The sequence below is a fragment of the Bradysia coprophila genome, unplaced genomic scaffold, assembly GCF_014529535.1.
Source record: "Bradysia coprophila strain Holo2 unplaced genomic scaffold, BU_Bcop_v1 contig_232, whole genome shotgun sequence".
Taxonomy (NCBI): Eukaryota; Metazoa; Arthropoda; class Insecta; order Diptera; family Sciaridae; genus Bradysia; species Bradysia coprophila.
Genome location: NW_023503493.1, coordinates 2,335,108 through 2,352,060, shown reverse-complemented (window position 1 = coordinate 2,352,060; position 16,953 = coordinate 2,335,108). Strand labels below are relative to the sequence as shown.

The 16,953-nt window shown below is 44.4% G+C and overlaps 2 protein-coding genes across 3 annotated transcripts; both read left to right on the top strand.

Annotated features, from left to right (window-relative positions):
* The first annotated feature begins 357 nt into the window (after positions 1-357).
* On the top strand, positions 358-2,717 carry LOC119075882 (annexin B11-like). 2 transcript variants are annotated; one of them, XM_037182449.1, is made up of 5 exons: positions 358-537; positions 1,057-1,164; positions 1,297-1,542; positions 1,619-2,525; positions 2,595-2,717. In XM_037182449.1, exons 1-5 carry the CDS (start codon positions 526-528, stop codon positions 2,636-2,638), a joined length of 1,317 nt encoding a protein of 438 aa, XP_037038344.1. In that variant the 5' UTR covers positions 358-525; the 3' UTR covers positions 2,639-2,717. The 2 variants fall into 2 exon arrangements, with proteins under 2 accessions (XP_037038344.1, XP_037038343.1); XM_037182448.1 differs by having other exon boundaries at positions 1,057-1,542.
* A 2,993-nt stretch (positions 2,718-5,710) lies between these two features.
* LOC119075864 (serine/threonine-protein kinase ATM) lies at positions 5,711-16,254 on the top strand. The gene is made up of 19 exons (XM_037182422.1): positions 5,711-5,882; positions 6,039-6,550; positions 6,612-6,835; positions 6,894-7,211; positions 7,272-8,756; positions 9,170-9,800; positions 9,863-10,137; positions 10,196-11,761; positions 12,095-12,223; positions 12,284-12,559; positions 12,623-13,117; positions 13,179-13,481; positions 13,551-14,346; positions 14,409-14,603; positions 14,669-14,833; positions 14,904-15,286; positions 15,352-15,610; positions 15,678-15,950; positions 16,007-16,254. The coding sequence occupies exons 2-19, from the start codon at positions 6,046-6,048 to the stop codon at positions 16,198-16,200; spliced, it is 8,472 nt and encodes a 2,823-aa protein (XP_037038317.1). The 5' UTR covers positions 5,711-5,882; positions 6,039-6,045; the 3' UTR covers positions 16,201-16,254.
* Positions 16,255-16,953: the final 699 nt, after the last annotated feature.

Here is a 16,953-nt window from a genome sequence, read left to right as displayed (position 1 = left end):
CCAGAGTGAAAACATTGAAAGAGAATAACAAAAACAGCTGATTCGACACTCACTACAGTTGTCACACCATCAAAATGTACCAGATGCTAAGGGGCCATTGTACCAAACTCTTTATCATTTTGACAATTTTATGTCTTTTTAGGAGGTGGTGGAAAAGTTGTTATTTTTCTCATTATTTTCATACCAAAGCGTTAATTTTTCCATTGAATTACTTGATAAGAAGCGAACCACTTTTTTTAGAAGCATACGTTAAGTAACCATTCGAGGAAGAAGTATGTCCGCTCAACTTAATGTGTGCGTTCCCCCTGTCATCTAGTCCATCTAAATAAGCGAATGTCTGTACCAAATGCCTGATTGTATATCCACCCAGATATGTCATTGAACATAACTTTTTTGTTGACTGATCTGTTTCTTTCGGTAATCTCTAATCTCTAAAGCCTTTCAAGTGCTTTATCAATACCAATTTAGTGAATTGCCTTTTTTGCATTCTCGTTAGTCACTTTGAAGCAAATTTATTTTCGAAAGATGTATCCAAATGTAAGTACACCAAATTCTATCCCAATGTCCATTATGCATCCATACGATCTGTACTGTACAGTGTTTAAGGAGGGGTAGCGCTTACAGACCAGAATCTCAAGGTCACGCTAGAGATGTATGGACACACTTGTTGAGTCACACAGCCCTGCCCATAAATTTTAATCAATTAACCTGTCACAGACGGCAAGCATATTTACTTACTATTCAAACCATTTGATAGAAAATTTTCAGAAATTCATTTCAAAAATCTTTTACTTCATTTGTTTTGAACATAATTTTTTGCTATATAAGGCCTTATTAGTCAGATCTTGTCGTTAATTATTGCTGTCGTTGTCGATAAAAGATGACAGCTGTTTGTAGAAGGTTAATTCAAACGCATTTTAAAATGAGAAAATGGAAATTCACATTTTCGGCTAAGATTATCTTTGAACTGGGCTTCCTCTTCTTAAACACTTTATTCGAACGAACATCATTACTTCGCCAGAAAATATATTTCTCTGAACTCCCATTTATCACCAGAATCAGGCTCCTTATCCTGGGCAAATGCCTTTGTATCCAGGACAGGGTCAAATGCCTTCGTATCCAGGACAGAATCAAATGCCTTCGTATCCAGGACAGGGTCAAATGTCTTCGTATCCAGGACAGAATCAAATGCCTCCGTATCCAGGACAGGGTCAAGTGCCTTCGTATCCAGGACAGAATCAAATGCCTTCGTATCCAGGACAGAATCAAATGCCTTCGTATCCAGGACAGAATCAAATACCTCCGTATCCAGGACAGGGTCAAACGATGCCTTCGTATCCCAGCCAAAATCAAATGCCATCGTATCCAGGTCAAAGTATGCCAAATTGTTATCCTCCGATGCCACAACCACAATATTCACCATCGCAACATGGTGGATATCCACCAATGCCAAACAATCCTGACACCATTGAACGAGTCAACTACTCTGTACAACAATCGGGAGTCAATTATAATCCGCATCAGCCGACATCGGTGCCAATGGTAAGCGAAATCAATACACGATCCGGTTCGAATCGGAATTTTAACTTCGTCTTCATGTCTCAAATGTCCATTTCAGTCACGGCCAACACTCACCTTAGCTCCACAATTCGATGCATCGAATGACGCTGCAACTTTACGGAAGGCAATGAAAGGATTCGGCACCGATGAAGATGCCATAATCAGTGTATTATGCCGTCGTCCGTGCGTTCAACGATTGGAAATCGTCAAGGCCTACAAGACTGCATACGGAAAGGATTTGTTGACGGATATTAAGAAGGAGACCAGTGGCAATTTCCAACGTTTGCTACTCGCTCTCCTAACGCCAATGATCCAATACTATTGTCAGGAGCTGAGTGAAGCGATGCGGGGTGAAGGAACGGATGAAGATGCCCTAATTGAAATACTGTGCGGTGGTCTACCGAACCGAATACTTCACATGATAACCGCTGAATACAAACGATTGTACGGTAGCCATTTGGAGGATTCATTGAAAAGTGAGACCAGCTTCAGTTTCAAACGATTGCTGGTCTCCTGTTCAACCGGCAATCGTGACGAGTCGACGGTTACCGACATTAATGCAGCCCGCGGAGACGCTCAATTGCTGGTGAATGCTGGAACGGCACGATGGGGAACGGATGAGAGTGAATTCAATCGTATTCTCTGTACGAGAAACTTTGCCCAATTGAAGTTGATTGCGGCAGAGTACGAAAAGTTGACGGGTAATACGTTGGAGAAGGACATCAAGAAGGAATTCAGTGGCGACGTAGAAGATGGTATGCTGGCAATTCTACGATGTGCATTGGATCGCTCGCAATACTTTGCAAAGTGTTTGCATAAGGCAGTTGCCGGATTGGGCACGGATGATCGTGCGTTGATTCGGCTGTGTGTAACGCGCTGTGAAATTGACATGATGGACATCAAGGAAGAATACGAGAGGAAGTACAAGGAGTCATTGAAAGCGGCAGTTAAGGGTGATACTTCGGGTAAAATAAATTGCTTGTTTTTCGTTTCATTTCTGTTCTTAAACCAATTTTTTTCTATTTTGTTTCCAGGTCATTACAGACACGGTCTGTATGCATTGATTGGCGAATACTGATCTGGCTGAAAATGGTTGTCAAATTTATAAAAAAAATCTTTTTTAATCTCTCTCTCTCTCTCTCTCAAAGAGTTTCTTTAAAAAAAACGTTAAAATTTCAAAATACTCTCAGTGTCTTTTACAACACTTTAAGTGCCCACTCCACTCTACAAAAAGTACTCCGTGAGAGAGCCGTGAGAGAGCGAGCTGTCAAATAAAGACAAAATTGACAAAATTCAATTTTGTATCTCACACGGAGCACTTTTTTGGTAAGAGGGGACTAAGCATTATCGTTTCAGTGTTTTACAATATAAAGGAGGTGCGGCCTTAATTATACGGTGTTTAAGTAGAGCGAGATGGAAAATCAACTCGGGGTCTGCTGTCATCGATAATATAAAAGAATCTGACAGCAGACCCCGAGATGGAACAATAGGTTGTCGTTTCGCCATCTCTCTCACTTAAACACTCTTGACGGAGTGACGTGTGAGTGAGTTGTGTAGTGATTGGTTTTAACTTGAGTTGTCTGAGTGGAAAATAGTTATTTACAATTTGTAAGTTGCAATAGACGAAAAGTTGAAAAGTCTAGTAGGGCTTACTAGCTGTATTTTGGTGCATTTTGGTATAAAACCGTGAATTTCTTACCATGGATAAATATGCATTTGGGGATTCCAAAACGATTAGGAGACTTTGAAAAAGTGACTTCTAGTGCCATCTACATCCGGTTGAAGTTTTCGATGCAGAGGTAACTTTGACGAATTTCTGTGTAGCGGCAATCGAAGCTACAGAGGTGATATTGGGCTTGAATACATATTCGTGTGAAATTGATCCGAGACTGGGCACATTTGATGCCGTTCCATATTTCTTACCTTTTGACATTGTCTACCCACCGAAAATAATTAAAACAAAATTCGTAGTGGTCGTCGCAAATTATTTTGTGGGAAAATGATTCTCTCAGACCTCCAATTTTATAGCAAACAAACAGTACCTAAACGTTCGATCGCATCGTGTTATAATGTACTATACTCATGCGTCACTTCGTTTCTATTTAGAGTGTATTTTATTATTGCACTAAATGTTACAGTGTGACTCAACACTTCGTTCTAAAAAATAAATTCGATGTTGAAAGAATAAAAATATTTATTGCCAAAATTATACGCTTTGTTGTGCCACGTTATGCTGAATGAAAATGGTTCCAATAAAATTTTATTTTAAAATCTAACAAAAGTTTTTGAACTTGTCATACAATGCAGGTCACCGTCACAGCCGAAATCAATGAAAACATGGGAACCGTTCAATGCTTCAGAGTCAATAAAAGAATTTTTTAATAATTTGTAATTATTTTTGGAACCCATTTTCAGGTCGTTGACAAAAAACATTTGAGGTGTTTTAATGCAAGAACTTTTATCATGGCCGGAGCGATAACGGAGGACTTGACGCAGTCTTTCTCCCCAAAAAAATACGGATTTTTTTTTAAAGACGCGTCAAGTATGCTTAGCCGAACATTTTTGTTTCTACCCTTTGATCTGTATCACCACAAAACCTATTTCTTCATATTCTCGCTTTGAATACGAACAACATGAGCTATCACTCGACTATGTAGGTTTAAAATTGCCGGAGATACATCGTTTTGAAATTGGTCACTTTTCATACTTCTTCTTTCTTCTTCTTCTTTTCATACTAAATGCACCAAATTGACTTTTCCCAAATAATCAAAATCTTTCAACTTCTGTATGTTTCTGTTTCACGGTTGGTTTGAAACGAGATTAAATAGGGACCGCCGACCACCAATAATTTTTTTTCACATTTATAATGAGTGATGGACAAGAACATCACACAGGAAAAAATTAGCCCGAACCGCTGAGCCGTTTCTGAGAACCAGTGGATGCGCTACCACAAGCAGTCAGACACAGCCTGATCACAAATTTTAATGGGGATCGGTAGAGGGAACAATTCTAATATCTTCTGTGTAAAAAATATTGCTTTCGGTCATTTGCTCTCGGAGCAATAACTGTTGAAAGTCAAAATTTCACCATTTTCGAAGAGTAATATATCCCTGACAAAGTGACCGACCCAGCCAGTTATTTCATTCGTTAATTCATTCATTTGTATGTGATTTTATTAACGTGGATGGCATTTCCTAACGTGGATGATTCAATTTTTTGCTTTTAACAAAAAGATGAGATGCCGTTTGTATCGAACTTTCGTGCCACCGTACATCTGATTCGGTTATATATGACATTACTTCCACACTATATATACCTTGGTTGTTTTATAGGCTACGTCGGTGTTAACCAGAGTTCATCGATGTCGTCGCTATCCGGCCTTAAGAGGTTAAATTTACGGTTTTTCCTTTAAGATAAATGAACTCTAGTTTGGGTAGAAGACTTACATTTTGAAAGATTAGGTTTTTTACAAGATAGACGAGAAAATGGTGATTTTCGTCCATCCACTGAAATTTCGGAAGCCTTTGGTGTAAAAAACCTCGGAGAAAAGGTTGGAAATTACATTTTCTCGGGTGACACCCTCGAAATGTAATTTCCAACTTTTCTTCCCTCCTTGAAAAAAAACCTTATTCTAAAACGAAATCTGGATCACTCTCGTCAAATCGCATATTGGCTGCATATCTTCTGAGTGATGTCAGTTCAAATCTTGAAAATGTTACAAATTTTCCCACTTTTGCTTAAAATTACCAAAAAATGTTAAAAGATGAGTCTGAGCGATGACAGTTCAAATGTAAATCCTGAGAATGAGAGGCAATTTTTGGAAAAATGTTGTCCCATTTTTTTAAACCAATTTTCCCGCTTTTGCTCAACATTTTTCCTATTTTTGCTTGATTGTTCACATCGATAAGCGTAGCTAGAGTAAATGTCCCACTCGAAAAGAACCTCTCCGTCTCGTCGCTGTTTACTCGAAAAACGTGCTTAAACAATACAATAAGAGTCTACGTGTCTCATAACATGCGCTCTGTTGTTTAAACCCATATGTCAAGTAAACGTAAAGTTGACAGCTTCTTGATTCAAGTGTGTACTGGCCCTAAATGTCGCTACCGTCGCTACATAACATATGGTTTTTGTTGTTGTTTCTGTCTGTCAAAACTCGCGCTCATAATTTCCAACTATTTCACCGATTTGTTTGTTTTGATGTTAACGATTGCAATAAATTGTTTTGTTATTTTCGTGCCGACATTCGGTTATGATTAGATTTGTGCACACCAAAGTGCTGAATTCTCGTGAATCTTATGCTGTCGTCTCGACACGAATGGAAGGTTCGTAGATTCCTTCTCTTCATTTTCAACTCTGCTATCGGCAACGACAAGCAAAATTACTTATGACCTGTGACTGACCGTCCGGCACAATACGTATTGCGCCAAATGAAAGGCCGTCCAAACCTAACCCTATTTCTTGCCCCATTCCCTTTCCAGACCGACAATGCTTTCGCAAAGCCAACAAACCATTCTCAACCAAACGCTCATGTCAATCGATTTCGAACTACGTTCCGACAAACAGACCATCCGTGACAAAGCCCTCGGCAAAATCCAACACATTCTCGTTCATCGCACCGACGACCTCACCGAACTACTGTCAAATTCCGGCTCGAATGCGGACATCACTTGGTCACGGCTGTTCGACACCGCACACGAAAGTATTGTCGATGCAGCCGGTCTATTGGCTGCGACCCAGGATCAACGGAAACTGTCGACGCTCAAGGGTAAGGTCGGCGATAAGATCAACATCGTGCAGAGAATTGTCGCGCTGAGCTGTCAGGATCGGGTGATTCGAATCGGTCCGAAGTCAGTGCTGCAGAAGGCGTTTCAATGCTTTCGTCATCGGACTATGGTGGAGTATTTCGGCGACTGCTACTTGCAGATCGTCACGAAACATGTGCTGAACGCCAAGATGGACTTAAGTGAAATCAAACCGGATGAATGGAGAGGTAAGCGCAGGCTGTCGATTTTTTTTGTCAAATTCTTCTCTTTAACCCGTTACGCCAACAGAACTCCTGTCCCGATGTTTTCAAATCTACGACCACGAATTCTTCACCCAAAAGCTGATTCTATTGCAATGCATCAGCGCCACCATCGACATTGGGCTGTCCTATGGACCGTTGGTTCTCGAACTGCCCCAATACATACCGAAACTTCGCCAAATAGCCAACGATGAACACAAATCCAATGCAGCCAATGAGGTGTACGGGATTGTGTACAGTTTCTGCAAGAACGTAAGACCCATGTCCCCATGTCCGTGAACATCTGATTCCATTCGATATTCCATTCCAGTTGGCTGCTGATTACCGTTTTGCCATTTGTGACCTCACCGAAAACGTCCTGTCGTCCATCATCAAAAGCTACACAAAAGTCGCCGACGACACAAAGGTTTTGATCGCCAAACTACTGCACATCAGCCTGACCGTTCACAATCCGGAGGTGAATGGAAAGACATTCGAATATGCGGCCGGCAAAGCTTCGTGGAATCTGCACATTCGCAACATGTTTCATCTCGTGCAGAACGAGATTTTGCGACTGAGAAACAATCGCTCGGCGAATGCTGTGATCTGTGAACATTTCGTGCTGTTCGCAGCGAAACTGTGCTCGGTGGTGAGTATGCTAGGGGAGAGTGAAGAAGGACTTTCAAATCACTGACCTTGTTCTCCACAGGCATTTTGGGACTCGTCTGTATGGGAGACATCCTCTTCGGAACAGCCGAGCAAACGTCGAAAACAGAACGAAAAGCTGCAGGGAATTATGGACCTCGTAGAAATACGACCAAAGGTATTCTGCTGGCGCTGGCTGACCATATTGGCTCAATTGTTGACCGATCACCCGTGCCACTTGACCGACGAGGACTTTCAACCACTACTGCAGCAACTGTTCGACTTCCAATCAACCATCGAGTTTCCTGTTCAAACTCAAACTCTTCGACACATTGCTGAAGTTCTACTCGCAAGAGAATCGGATCTCAGCACATCACCGCTGATCAACCGGGAATTCTGTGACGGAATTTGGTACAAAATCGCACAAAATGCGTCACGTTCATCGGTAACGAATCGGCCGAACTTGATCGAAAACACAAAGCTGTTGCGTACGCTGATCACCTACAAGCAACTGCCCGTTCCATTCATTCAGTCGACCTACGAAACCTACTTGACGTCGTCCGTTCCACGCTCCAACCAAAGTATTCTGCTGCTGATCGCAATCTTTCGAAACGCCGGCATCGATTCATTGGATCGGTCGGAGCAGTTGCGTCACGATACACTCAACTGGTTGCACACCACGTCCATGGCAATTGAATTGAAAAACATCAGCAGTTCGGATGTGATTGACGAGCGACTGAAGGCGGAACTCAGCGTTTTGTGCCTGTTCACCAAAGTTGATTCGTCCAAAATGCAACGAACTGAATCCGACACTCCGTCGGAACACAAATCCCATGTTGATGACATCGAGACCAAGATCCTGTACCGATGTCTAAAGAAAATGATTTTCACCGAATCGACCGACGAACCGAAACCACACGACCCGGAACGGTTGCCGCAACCGAATCAGATACGGTCCATCGTGAACGAGAGTCACTTGAGGAAATTCGAATCAATGCTGGCCGACATTCAAATCACTGACAATCCCTTCGACGATGTCATCAATGTCGTGTCGTCGCTCCGTCTGTTCGTGCTGATATTGAACGAATTGATCGCCTACAAAGCCCTGGACCAGAAGTCACTGGACGCGTCTTTTTTCACAAAGAAAATCCAATTCAAAGTCGAACAATTGGATCTGTGCATGATACGACTGGCGACCGGTCGCTACGAAAGCAAAGAGAAAATGGAAATCATCGAGAAATTGCTGGAGATCCTGAATGACACCGTGCATCCATTGCTGGCACAGATGATAAAGGCTCATTCGCTGAACTCGATTGTCAGCTGGCTGGGTCATATCGTCAACGAACAAGAGGAGAGAAATTCACGGTGTCTCATGTTGAAGGGCTACAGTCAGTTGACATTCGAACAGAAGATCCGGTACCGCGCATTTTCCCTGCTGTGCTATTTGAGCGATGGCACTAGTGGACGTGAGGCTTTCGAGGTCATCAATGAACACGAATTCAATTTGCTGTCGAACGGTGACTTGTGCATTGTACTGCATTTGATTGAGGTAAGGAACGTCGAGTGTGGCGTGTGACAAAAAAACGGAATGACCGGAAGTAGGTAAATGATAGGAAGTGGTGAACTGACGGGAAGTGGTGAACTGACGGGAAGTGGTGAACTGACTGGAAGTGGTGAACTGACTGGAAGTGGTGAACTGACTGGAAGTGGTGAACTGACTGGAAGTGGTGAACTGACTGGAAGTGGTGAACTGACTGGAAGTGGTGAACTGACCGGAAGTGGTGAACTGACTGGAAGTGGTGAAATGGCCGGAAGTGGTGAAATGGCCGGAAGTGGTGAAATGACAGTAAATAGGGAAATGATTGGAAGTAGGGAACTGACCGGAAATAGGGAAATGACTAGAAGTGGTGAAATAACCGGAACCAGAATTTAATCCTAAAATTCTCTTTGAATCGTTTCCAGTCCATGGCCCATCGCCCGAAACAACTGACCCAAGCCGAATGGTTGTCCCGGCATCTGAAGCAACTGTGCATGCTACACCACAAATCGAGTCCAATCAGCGAACGAATAATCGACAGCCTTCCCATCATCGTCGAGTGCATCAATCCATTCGACAACATGACCGACGAGATGATCTCGATCGTTCGCGATTTTCTGATCAAAATCAAAAAGAATCGGTACAGTCCGCGCATCGGGGTGAAAATGTTACGGCACCTGAAACGCATAGCTCGAAGCTATGCTCACCGCTTCGGTTCCGATGAGTTTGAGAATTTGTTCGCACAGATGAAAGACTTCTTGAAGTATCCTTTGTACGACATGCAATTTGCCGCCGTCGGTTCGTTGATTCGTATCTTCGATAAGCATTGGATCGGTGATGCGGCATCGTCGGTAGACTTGAAGTTGTTCCAGAGGAAACTTTTCGATTTTCTGTTCGCTGAAGAGGATGGAACTGTGGAAGACCTGGACGAACGAGATCGTCACATCTGTGTACGGGGTCAACTGATTGCCGGACTCATAAGCAGCAGCTATGTGTTGCGCAAGGAGAGTTGGTTTTTGCTGATCGAACTCGCGTTCAAGCATCAATTGACTGCAGGTACGAGTTGAACATTGTGCTCAAGTTCTTGGATCTCTCAATTCTTTCATCTCTCAATTCAGAATCCATTCGTCCCATTGTGTCAACCTTGTGTCAGCACCATAAAATGGATCATGATATGCTGGTCAACGAGAATATTTCGTATCTCGTCGGCGAATGGTTGATCCGACACCATCGACTGGTAGAGTTTCCGTGGCACTTCACGACATTGAAATCGCAAAATGATTTCTTCCGAGCGAATGTGAATGCAACGACCATCTGTGTGCTACGACATCAACCGAATGCACTTGGCGATTTTGCTACTGCAATGGGCAGGGACAAGGATTCGTTGGTGGAGGTACATCCTCATCAGACTCTTAGTCAGGGAAAACTAAAACATTTTGTCAAATTTTCAGGCGGTGCTTCCAGATTGCTTGGCCTATCTCACTCCCATACTAGCTGGCTGTGACGACATATCCGACAGGTACAAGGAAAATGGAACGGAAATGCATCGGATACTTGGAGAATCCTTCGGTGACTTGACTGACATTCTACGCAAACAGTTTCTCACCGTCACCGAGAATCTGCTCTCGAACCTGTGGGACCCCAACAAATTCACCGAATTTTTCCACTTGGAAATCGATTATGCGCCCGAGAGCCACAACATCGACATGAATGTCTTCACAAAATCGTTGGAGTACCTGCAGCACATCTCCGATTCGTCCAACAAAAACGTGCACCTCATTATCGACTTCTGTGCGAATCGACCGTTGCAAATCTACAATTTTCTGCTGTTCAAACGACTGCAGCTTCAGAACACGAACTATGTGGACGAGCAGCTCATACACCTGTTTCAGTACTGCGTTGTCGTTGACAAAGTGGCCGCATTTTTCGTCAGCGATGCAGCTCGGCCACAGTCCAAAAAGACCATTTTGATCCACAAGAAGGCTAGTCTGCTGCGGGACATCATTTACTTCATTGGCAACCTGTTGATCGGAGATGTGGCGGTTAAATTGAAATTGGCTGCCTGTCGATACCTCCGGATGTTTGCCAGTCAAATATTGCCTTCGTGCGCTCAGATTTTCATAAAATTCCTAAATTACTCCGTATCCAGTCTGATACCATTGGTGCAGCACAACGACCGGTTGCTGAGCGAATCGGCATTGGAATGCATCAGATTTCTGGTGATGGAACAGACGGATGCGCTGGCCAGTGAAATTGCACTGTTGGACAATTTCCCGGATGGTGATGAATTCAGCCAGCTGAGACGAGTCCATTCGGACATCAAATATGCGGGACGATCGTTTTCGTTGACCGACGAAATTGATTATTTCCTGAAGGTGGATCACCGCAAGATCGAAGGACTGGCCGCACTCAAGGAACAGTTGTCCTCCAAGAAGAACGAACTGATTGGCATGTACAATCAACTGCAGCATGTCCACGGATTTGCCGAGGATTGTGAAAAAAGTCTAATTCACCGGCTGGTCTTCACACTGCTACAATTCGTCCAAGGATCGGACGAGGCGAAAGCAGTCGAAGCGGCAAAATGTTTGGGAGAACTGGGACCATCCGATCTGTCGTCGATCGTTCTAAAACCGGATCATCAACGGCACACGTACCAGTTTGCTGCCACTTTCGACAAAGCCACCGAAGACCTGTGCACGGCCGCATTCACCGAACTGAATCGTTTGATGTTGCATCGGGACGCTAAGGTGCTGAAGGCCGCATCGACATCGTTGATTTTCCTGCTGAAATCGGAGATCGGTAAACATTTGCTGGACGACTTTCCGTATCTGCATCTGTTCCAAGTGCCATCGACACAGAAGCGAAAAGTCTACAACGTACCAGGAACGGGACTGGATTTGGAAACGATTATGTTGGACGAAGCAGACTCGAGTCATTCGGTTTGGTTGAAGCGATTGACCAAAGTTTTGTTCGATCTGTTGGGTGACAAACACCTGCAAGAAGTGGCTGCGTTGCAGGTAGATACTGTCTTGGTTTTCTTTCACTAGACACCGATAAATTCGAGGGGTCAACGACTTCAAACTAATTCATGAAAGTCTGTGACCTGTCGGATTCCCTGGAAGTCGATGATATGTCGGATTCCCTGGAAGTCGATGATCCGTCGGATTCACTCGAAGTTGATGATCCGTCGGGTTCCCCGGAAGTCGATGATCCGTCGGCTTCCTTGGAAGTCGATGATCCGTCGGATTCCTTGGAAGTCGATGATCAGTCGGATTCCCTGGAAGTCGATGATCAGTCGGATTCTATGGAAGCCGCTGACCCATCAGATAAATCATTATTTCATTTCACAGAGTTCCTTTGCGGAGACGATGCTGCCACTGCTCATAAAAATGGTTCTCGTAACCGAACACGATGAGAACAAAATTTCTCTGCAAACAGCTGTGTTAACATTTTTCCAGAAGCACCACGAGACTCTGAAGGTATGATTGCCGACCTGACTGTAGCACCCGGACGACGACAAATAATTCTTTGAATTGCAGGAACCGCACAGCCCGAAAGACAAGGCGATTTACCTCAACAAAGCGGTCATCAAGTCCATGATAACCGTTGCCGAATGCATTCGTATCAACAATCTGAACACGATGAATAAGATCACGCTGGAGTACATGCACATTGCCCGGGCCGCACAATATTGCGAGGCCTACTTCACATCGATCATGTACGCCGAACTGTGGGCATTACAGATTGAAGCCTCGTCGCCGTACACTCTTGCACAGATCAAATCGGACGGGAGTTTACAAGAAATCATGAAAACGGTAAGCCTGGTAACAGAACTGTCGAACAACATTCTCTCTAACCGATTCGGTTCATCTCCCAAGGCCTACATTTCGATTGGTGACATGGATGCGGTTTCCTCGTTTTTGGATCTAATCGGGTCGCCTCAAACGTACCTTCAACTGACGAACGCTTACGATCAGATCTCACTGGAAATGGACGTGAAATTGGTGAACTCACCGGACACTGTTCACGAATTCGCCGATCATTTGGCCCAGTCGGGACTGTGTGCCCTGGCCAATTCGTTGTCGCAAAAATTCAATCGGAAATTTGAGTGTGCCTGGCGATTGGGCGATTGGAATGTGTTGGCTGGTACAACGGAATCGAACGACTTCCAGCAAGAGTTCGAGCGGCACCATTATTTCGCCCTGAAATGCCTGCAAACGACTAAAGACGAGAAGGGTGTCAAAGATGCGTTGAAGACGGCTCGGTCGGCGATCATATCGGCATTGAAACATTTGTCTTTGGAGTGCACCAACAACATTTACCATCATCTGGAACGGTTGACCTTGTTGCAACAGATTGACGACTTCTGTCAGGTGAATATTGAATGTTCACCGAAAGGTCAGTGTCATTCTAATGGTGTCCCTTCACCGACAGGTACAATTCGAGAAACCGGACGCGACCGTTCCGAACATTTTCATCAAATGGAAGCATCAGGATGGAATCCAGTTCACCGACTTCAAGTACAGGGAACCCATACTGGCACAACGCATCAGCATTGTGAAATCGGCTGGCGTTCGAGCCGGCCGTAAATTGAACAGTTTGTTCGGCGAACAGCAGGACGTTGTTCAGACCATGCTGTTGAATTTGGCCAGCGAATGTCGAGTGGAGGGCAACCGAAACCTTGCGATCAGATATTTGGCCCAGTTAAGATCCGTGTGTACGAGTGACGTGTCGACGGTAACATTTTTCATTTTTGTTTCTCGGTTAATTAGGTGTGTTGGGCTGACGTTCCTTTTGTTAAAACAGGCCAAGATGCTGCTGGAAGACGCTCAACTGTACTGGAGCATCGGCAAGCACTTACTGTCCGAGAGGATTCTGAGTAGTCTGCTGAAGGGTGGCGACATTGAGTCTCACTTCACCCATGTGATCAGTCGACGTTTGCTGGGTGAATATAAGGCGGAGAGCTATTCGGACAGTGTGGAAACGTTGATCGAGAAGAATTTCCAGTATTCGTTGGACATGCTAAGCAAGCTGAAGGAGAACCGTTCGGCCTGCGTTGACAAAGGCTACAGCGGTGAATTTATCGACAAATTTATCGGCGACAATCAGGTGAAAGCCTACGAAGCGATGGCCAAGTACTCGGATCGGGAGTACAATCAGATCTGCGTGCACATGAAGTCGAACGAATTCGGCACGAAGAAGCAAACGCTGGCCAAGAATATGGAAACGTTGGCGGAGAACGGACAGATCAAGGCGAGCATGTCCAGCGACACGAAACGTGCGCTCACCATCATGAATGCCAATGTGAACATCGACAAGAAGGAAGTGCAAACCATCGAAACGGAGAAGTCGAAATTTCTCCTGCTGGCGATCACGAATTACGTGAAAATCTGCTATCTAATCGACGACTTCGACGACCGGACGGTGTTTCGCATCATTTCGCTTTGGTTTGCCAATCGAACCAATGCAAAGGTTACGGCACTTCTGCGCTCGGAATTGCCGAAAATCGCCACATACAAATTCGTACCGGCACTGCCACAAATATCGGCACGAATAGCCAACGGAGACGAGATTTTTCATCGTTTGATTGGTGACGTCATGGGTGAGTCAGAGAAATATTGAACGGTCAACACGACCATTTCACACCTTTCCAATCAATTACAGTGCGATGCGCCACTGACCATCCGCAGCAGACACTTTACCAATTGTTGGCACTGAGCAATGCTTACGCTGACGATCCAGCTACTCATAAAGCAACCAAAGAACCACGGGTGCTGGGCGCTGCCAAAATTCTGGACAAATTGAAGAAAGACACGAAACTGAGGGAAGTCGTGGCACAAATGGAACGAATGTGTTCAAGTAAGTTCGCATCGATCATGTACCACCGGGGACTGTGCGTCAAAAATTCTAAACATTTCTCCCAGCGCTCATCACTTTGGCAAACGTTAAGATGGTCGGCGACAGAGGGAAGGAACACATTTCGTCCCGAGATCTCACTGCATTCCATGCACTGTCCCAACTGAATCTGGTGCACTGTCCAACCCTGACTCTACCGGTATCGAAGGACGGACAATACGGCGATTTGATCAGTATGAGAACCGTGACTGCCCGGTCGTCTTGCTTTCCGATCTCTAATTTTCCATCCTTTCCATCCGTTAGCCGTTCACAGTTGGGCCAAGAAACACGAACTCTGCGGTGGCATAAATGCTCCGGTCAAAATCGCTTGTATTTGTTCGAACGGACGAACGTACGATCAACTGCTGAAGGGAAAGGATGATTTGAGACAAGATGCGGTGATGCAACAGGTGTTCACCATCATGAACAATATGCTGCGATCGAACAAAGAGACGCGCAAACGTAAACTGCACATCCGAACGTACAAAATCGTGCCGCTTTCTCAGCGATCTGGCATACTGGAATGGTGTGCGAACACCATCACCATGAACGATTATCTGACGTCCAGCAATCCACGAAAATTGGGCGCACATCAGAGATATTTCCCGAACGACTTGGTACCGCAGAAGTGTCGATCGATCATATCGGTGAGTAATAGGTCGTCGTAGTCGAGACACCGCTATAATCAAATGTTTCCCTTTTCACTGAGCAGACCTACCGAACGCAGAAGAAAAGCATCGGCGAAAAATCGTCCGAATTCAAACGGATCTGCGAGCAGTTCCATCCGGTGTTTCACAATTACTTTTTCGAAAAATTCCCCCGACCCGGCATGTGGTTCGAACGTCGATTGGCCTACACCAACAGCGTTGCCATCACATCGATGATCGGCTACATTCTGGGCATCGGTGATCGACACATCAGCAACATTCTGATCGATCAAACGACCGCCGAATTGATTCACATCGACTTCGGTTCGTCTCATAATCCCGGAAACCTCTTCGTTGACTCGACGTCGTTAACCTATATCTCTTCCACCAGGCATAGCATTCGAACAATCCCGTGTCCTGCCGACACCCGAAAAAGTTCCGTTCCGATTGACCCGGGACATCGTTGCCGGATTCGGTGTAAGCGGCGTTGATGGAGTGTTCCGGAAATCGTGCGAGAAAACCATGGACGTTCTTCGGCACAACAAATCGACAATTGTTACGATACTTGAAGTGCTGCTGTACGATCCGCTGCATATGTGGACATTGACCCGCAAAGAGGCGTCAAAACGACAGGATGAGGTTCATGCTTGGGCGTCGGAAGAAGGTAAACAGACTGTCAGGTTTAGGTTTGTGACACCCTCTGATCGAGTTAATTTTCAGAGGCCACTGGTGATAAGAAAAACGCGATGGCAGAGAGAGCCCTATTGAGATTACGGGCCAAATTGAATGGACAGGAAGAAGGTTTGTTGACTCAGCAGTTGACCACTGAGGGTCAGGTGGACATGTTGATAAAACAAGCGATGAATCCGTTAAACTGGTGCCAGATGTTCGAAGGATGGCAGGCATATGTTTAAGCTCTGTGTTAAGTTTGTTGATTCTCTCTAATAAAATTTAGTTTACGGAAGTCACGGCTTTAAAACCCGTTCCGTAACTCCTCATACAGTCCTTTGTTCGTAAGCTGTGAAAGCTGCCTACACCACTAAAGACTCGTACCTCAATACAAACACCAAAAACAATTGAAGAAAACAGCGCGCACTCTTGGTCTTCCCTTCCATCCCATCATAACCAGCGAATTCAATCGTTCTGTTTAAAACTCGATAAGAACAGAGCTGAGGATAAAAACTCCGCCGCACCTGTATTCAACAAAAATTATTTTTTTTGGTCATAAACCATCAGATAAAAACGAAATCCTCCCATTGTTTGAGAAGACACGCTGGAATATAGAATCACTGGAATTCATATCCCCAAATCATCATTTGGTTTTTTTCAATTGGGTACCGTCAGTTTGGTACCCTACTGAATGACAAATTGTTCGAGTTCAGAACAGGTCGACACTATAAATCGTTTGCGCATACATCTAGCGAATTATAGCGAAAATACAGTTGACGATTACAGCAAAGAAAAATGTTGTATACGAGTTGACTGTATGCACACACACACATTTCTATCATACCTATTGTTGGTTATGTGACTATATCGAATACAACACAACATTCGTTTGGCATATGTGCGTTTTGATGTGGAGTGAATTTTATGAATGAATTTAATGTGATGTAATCCAACACAACAGAACAGTGATGTTTTCGTATTTAAATGCGAAACGCTTG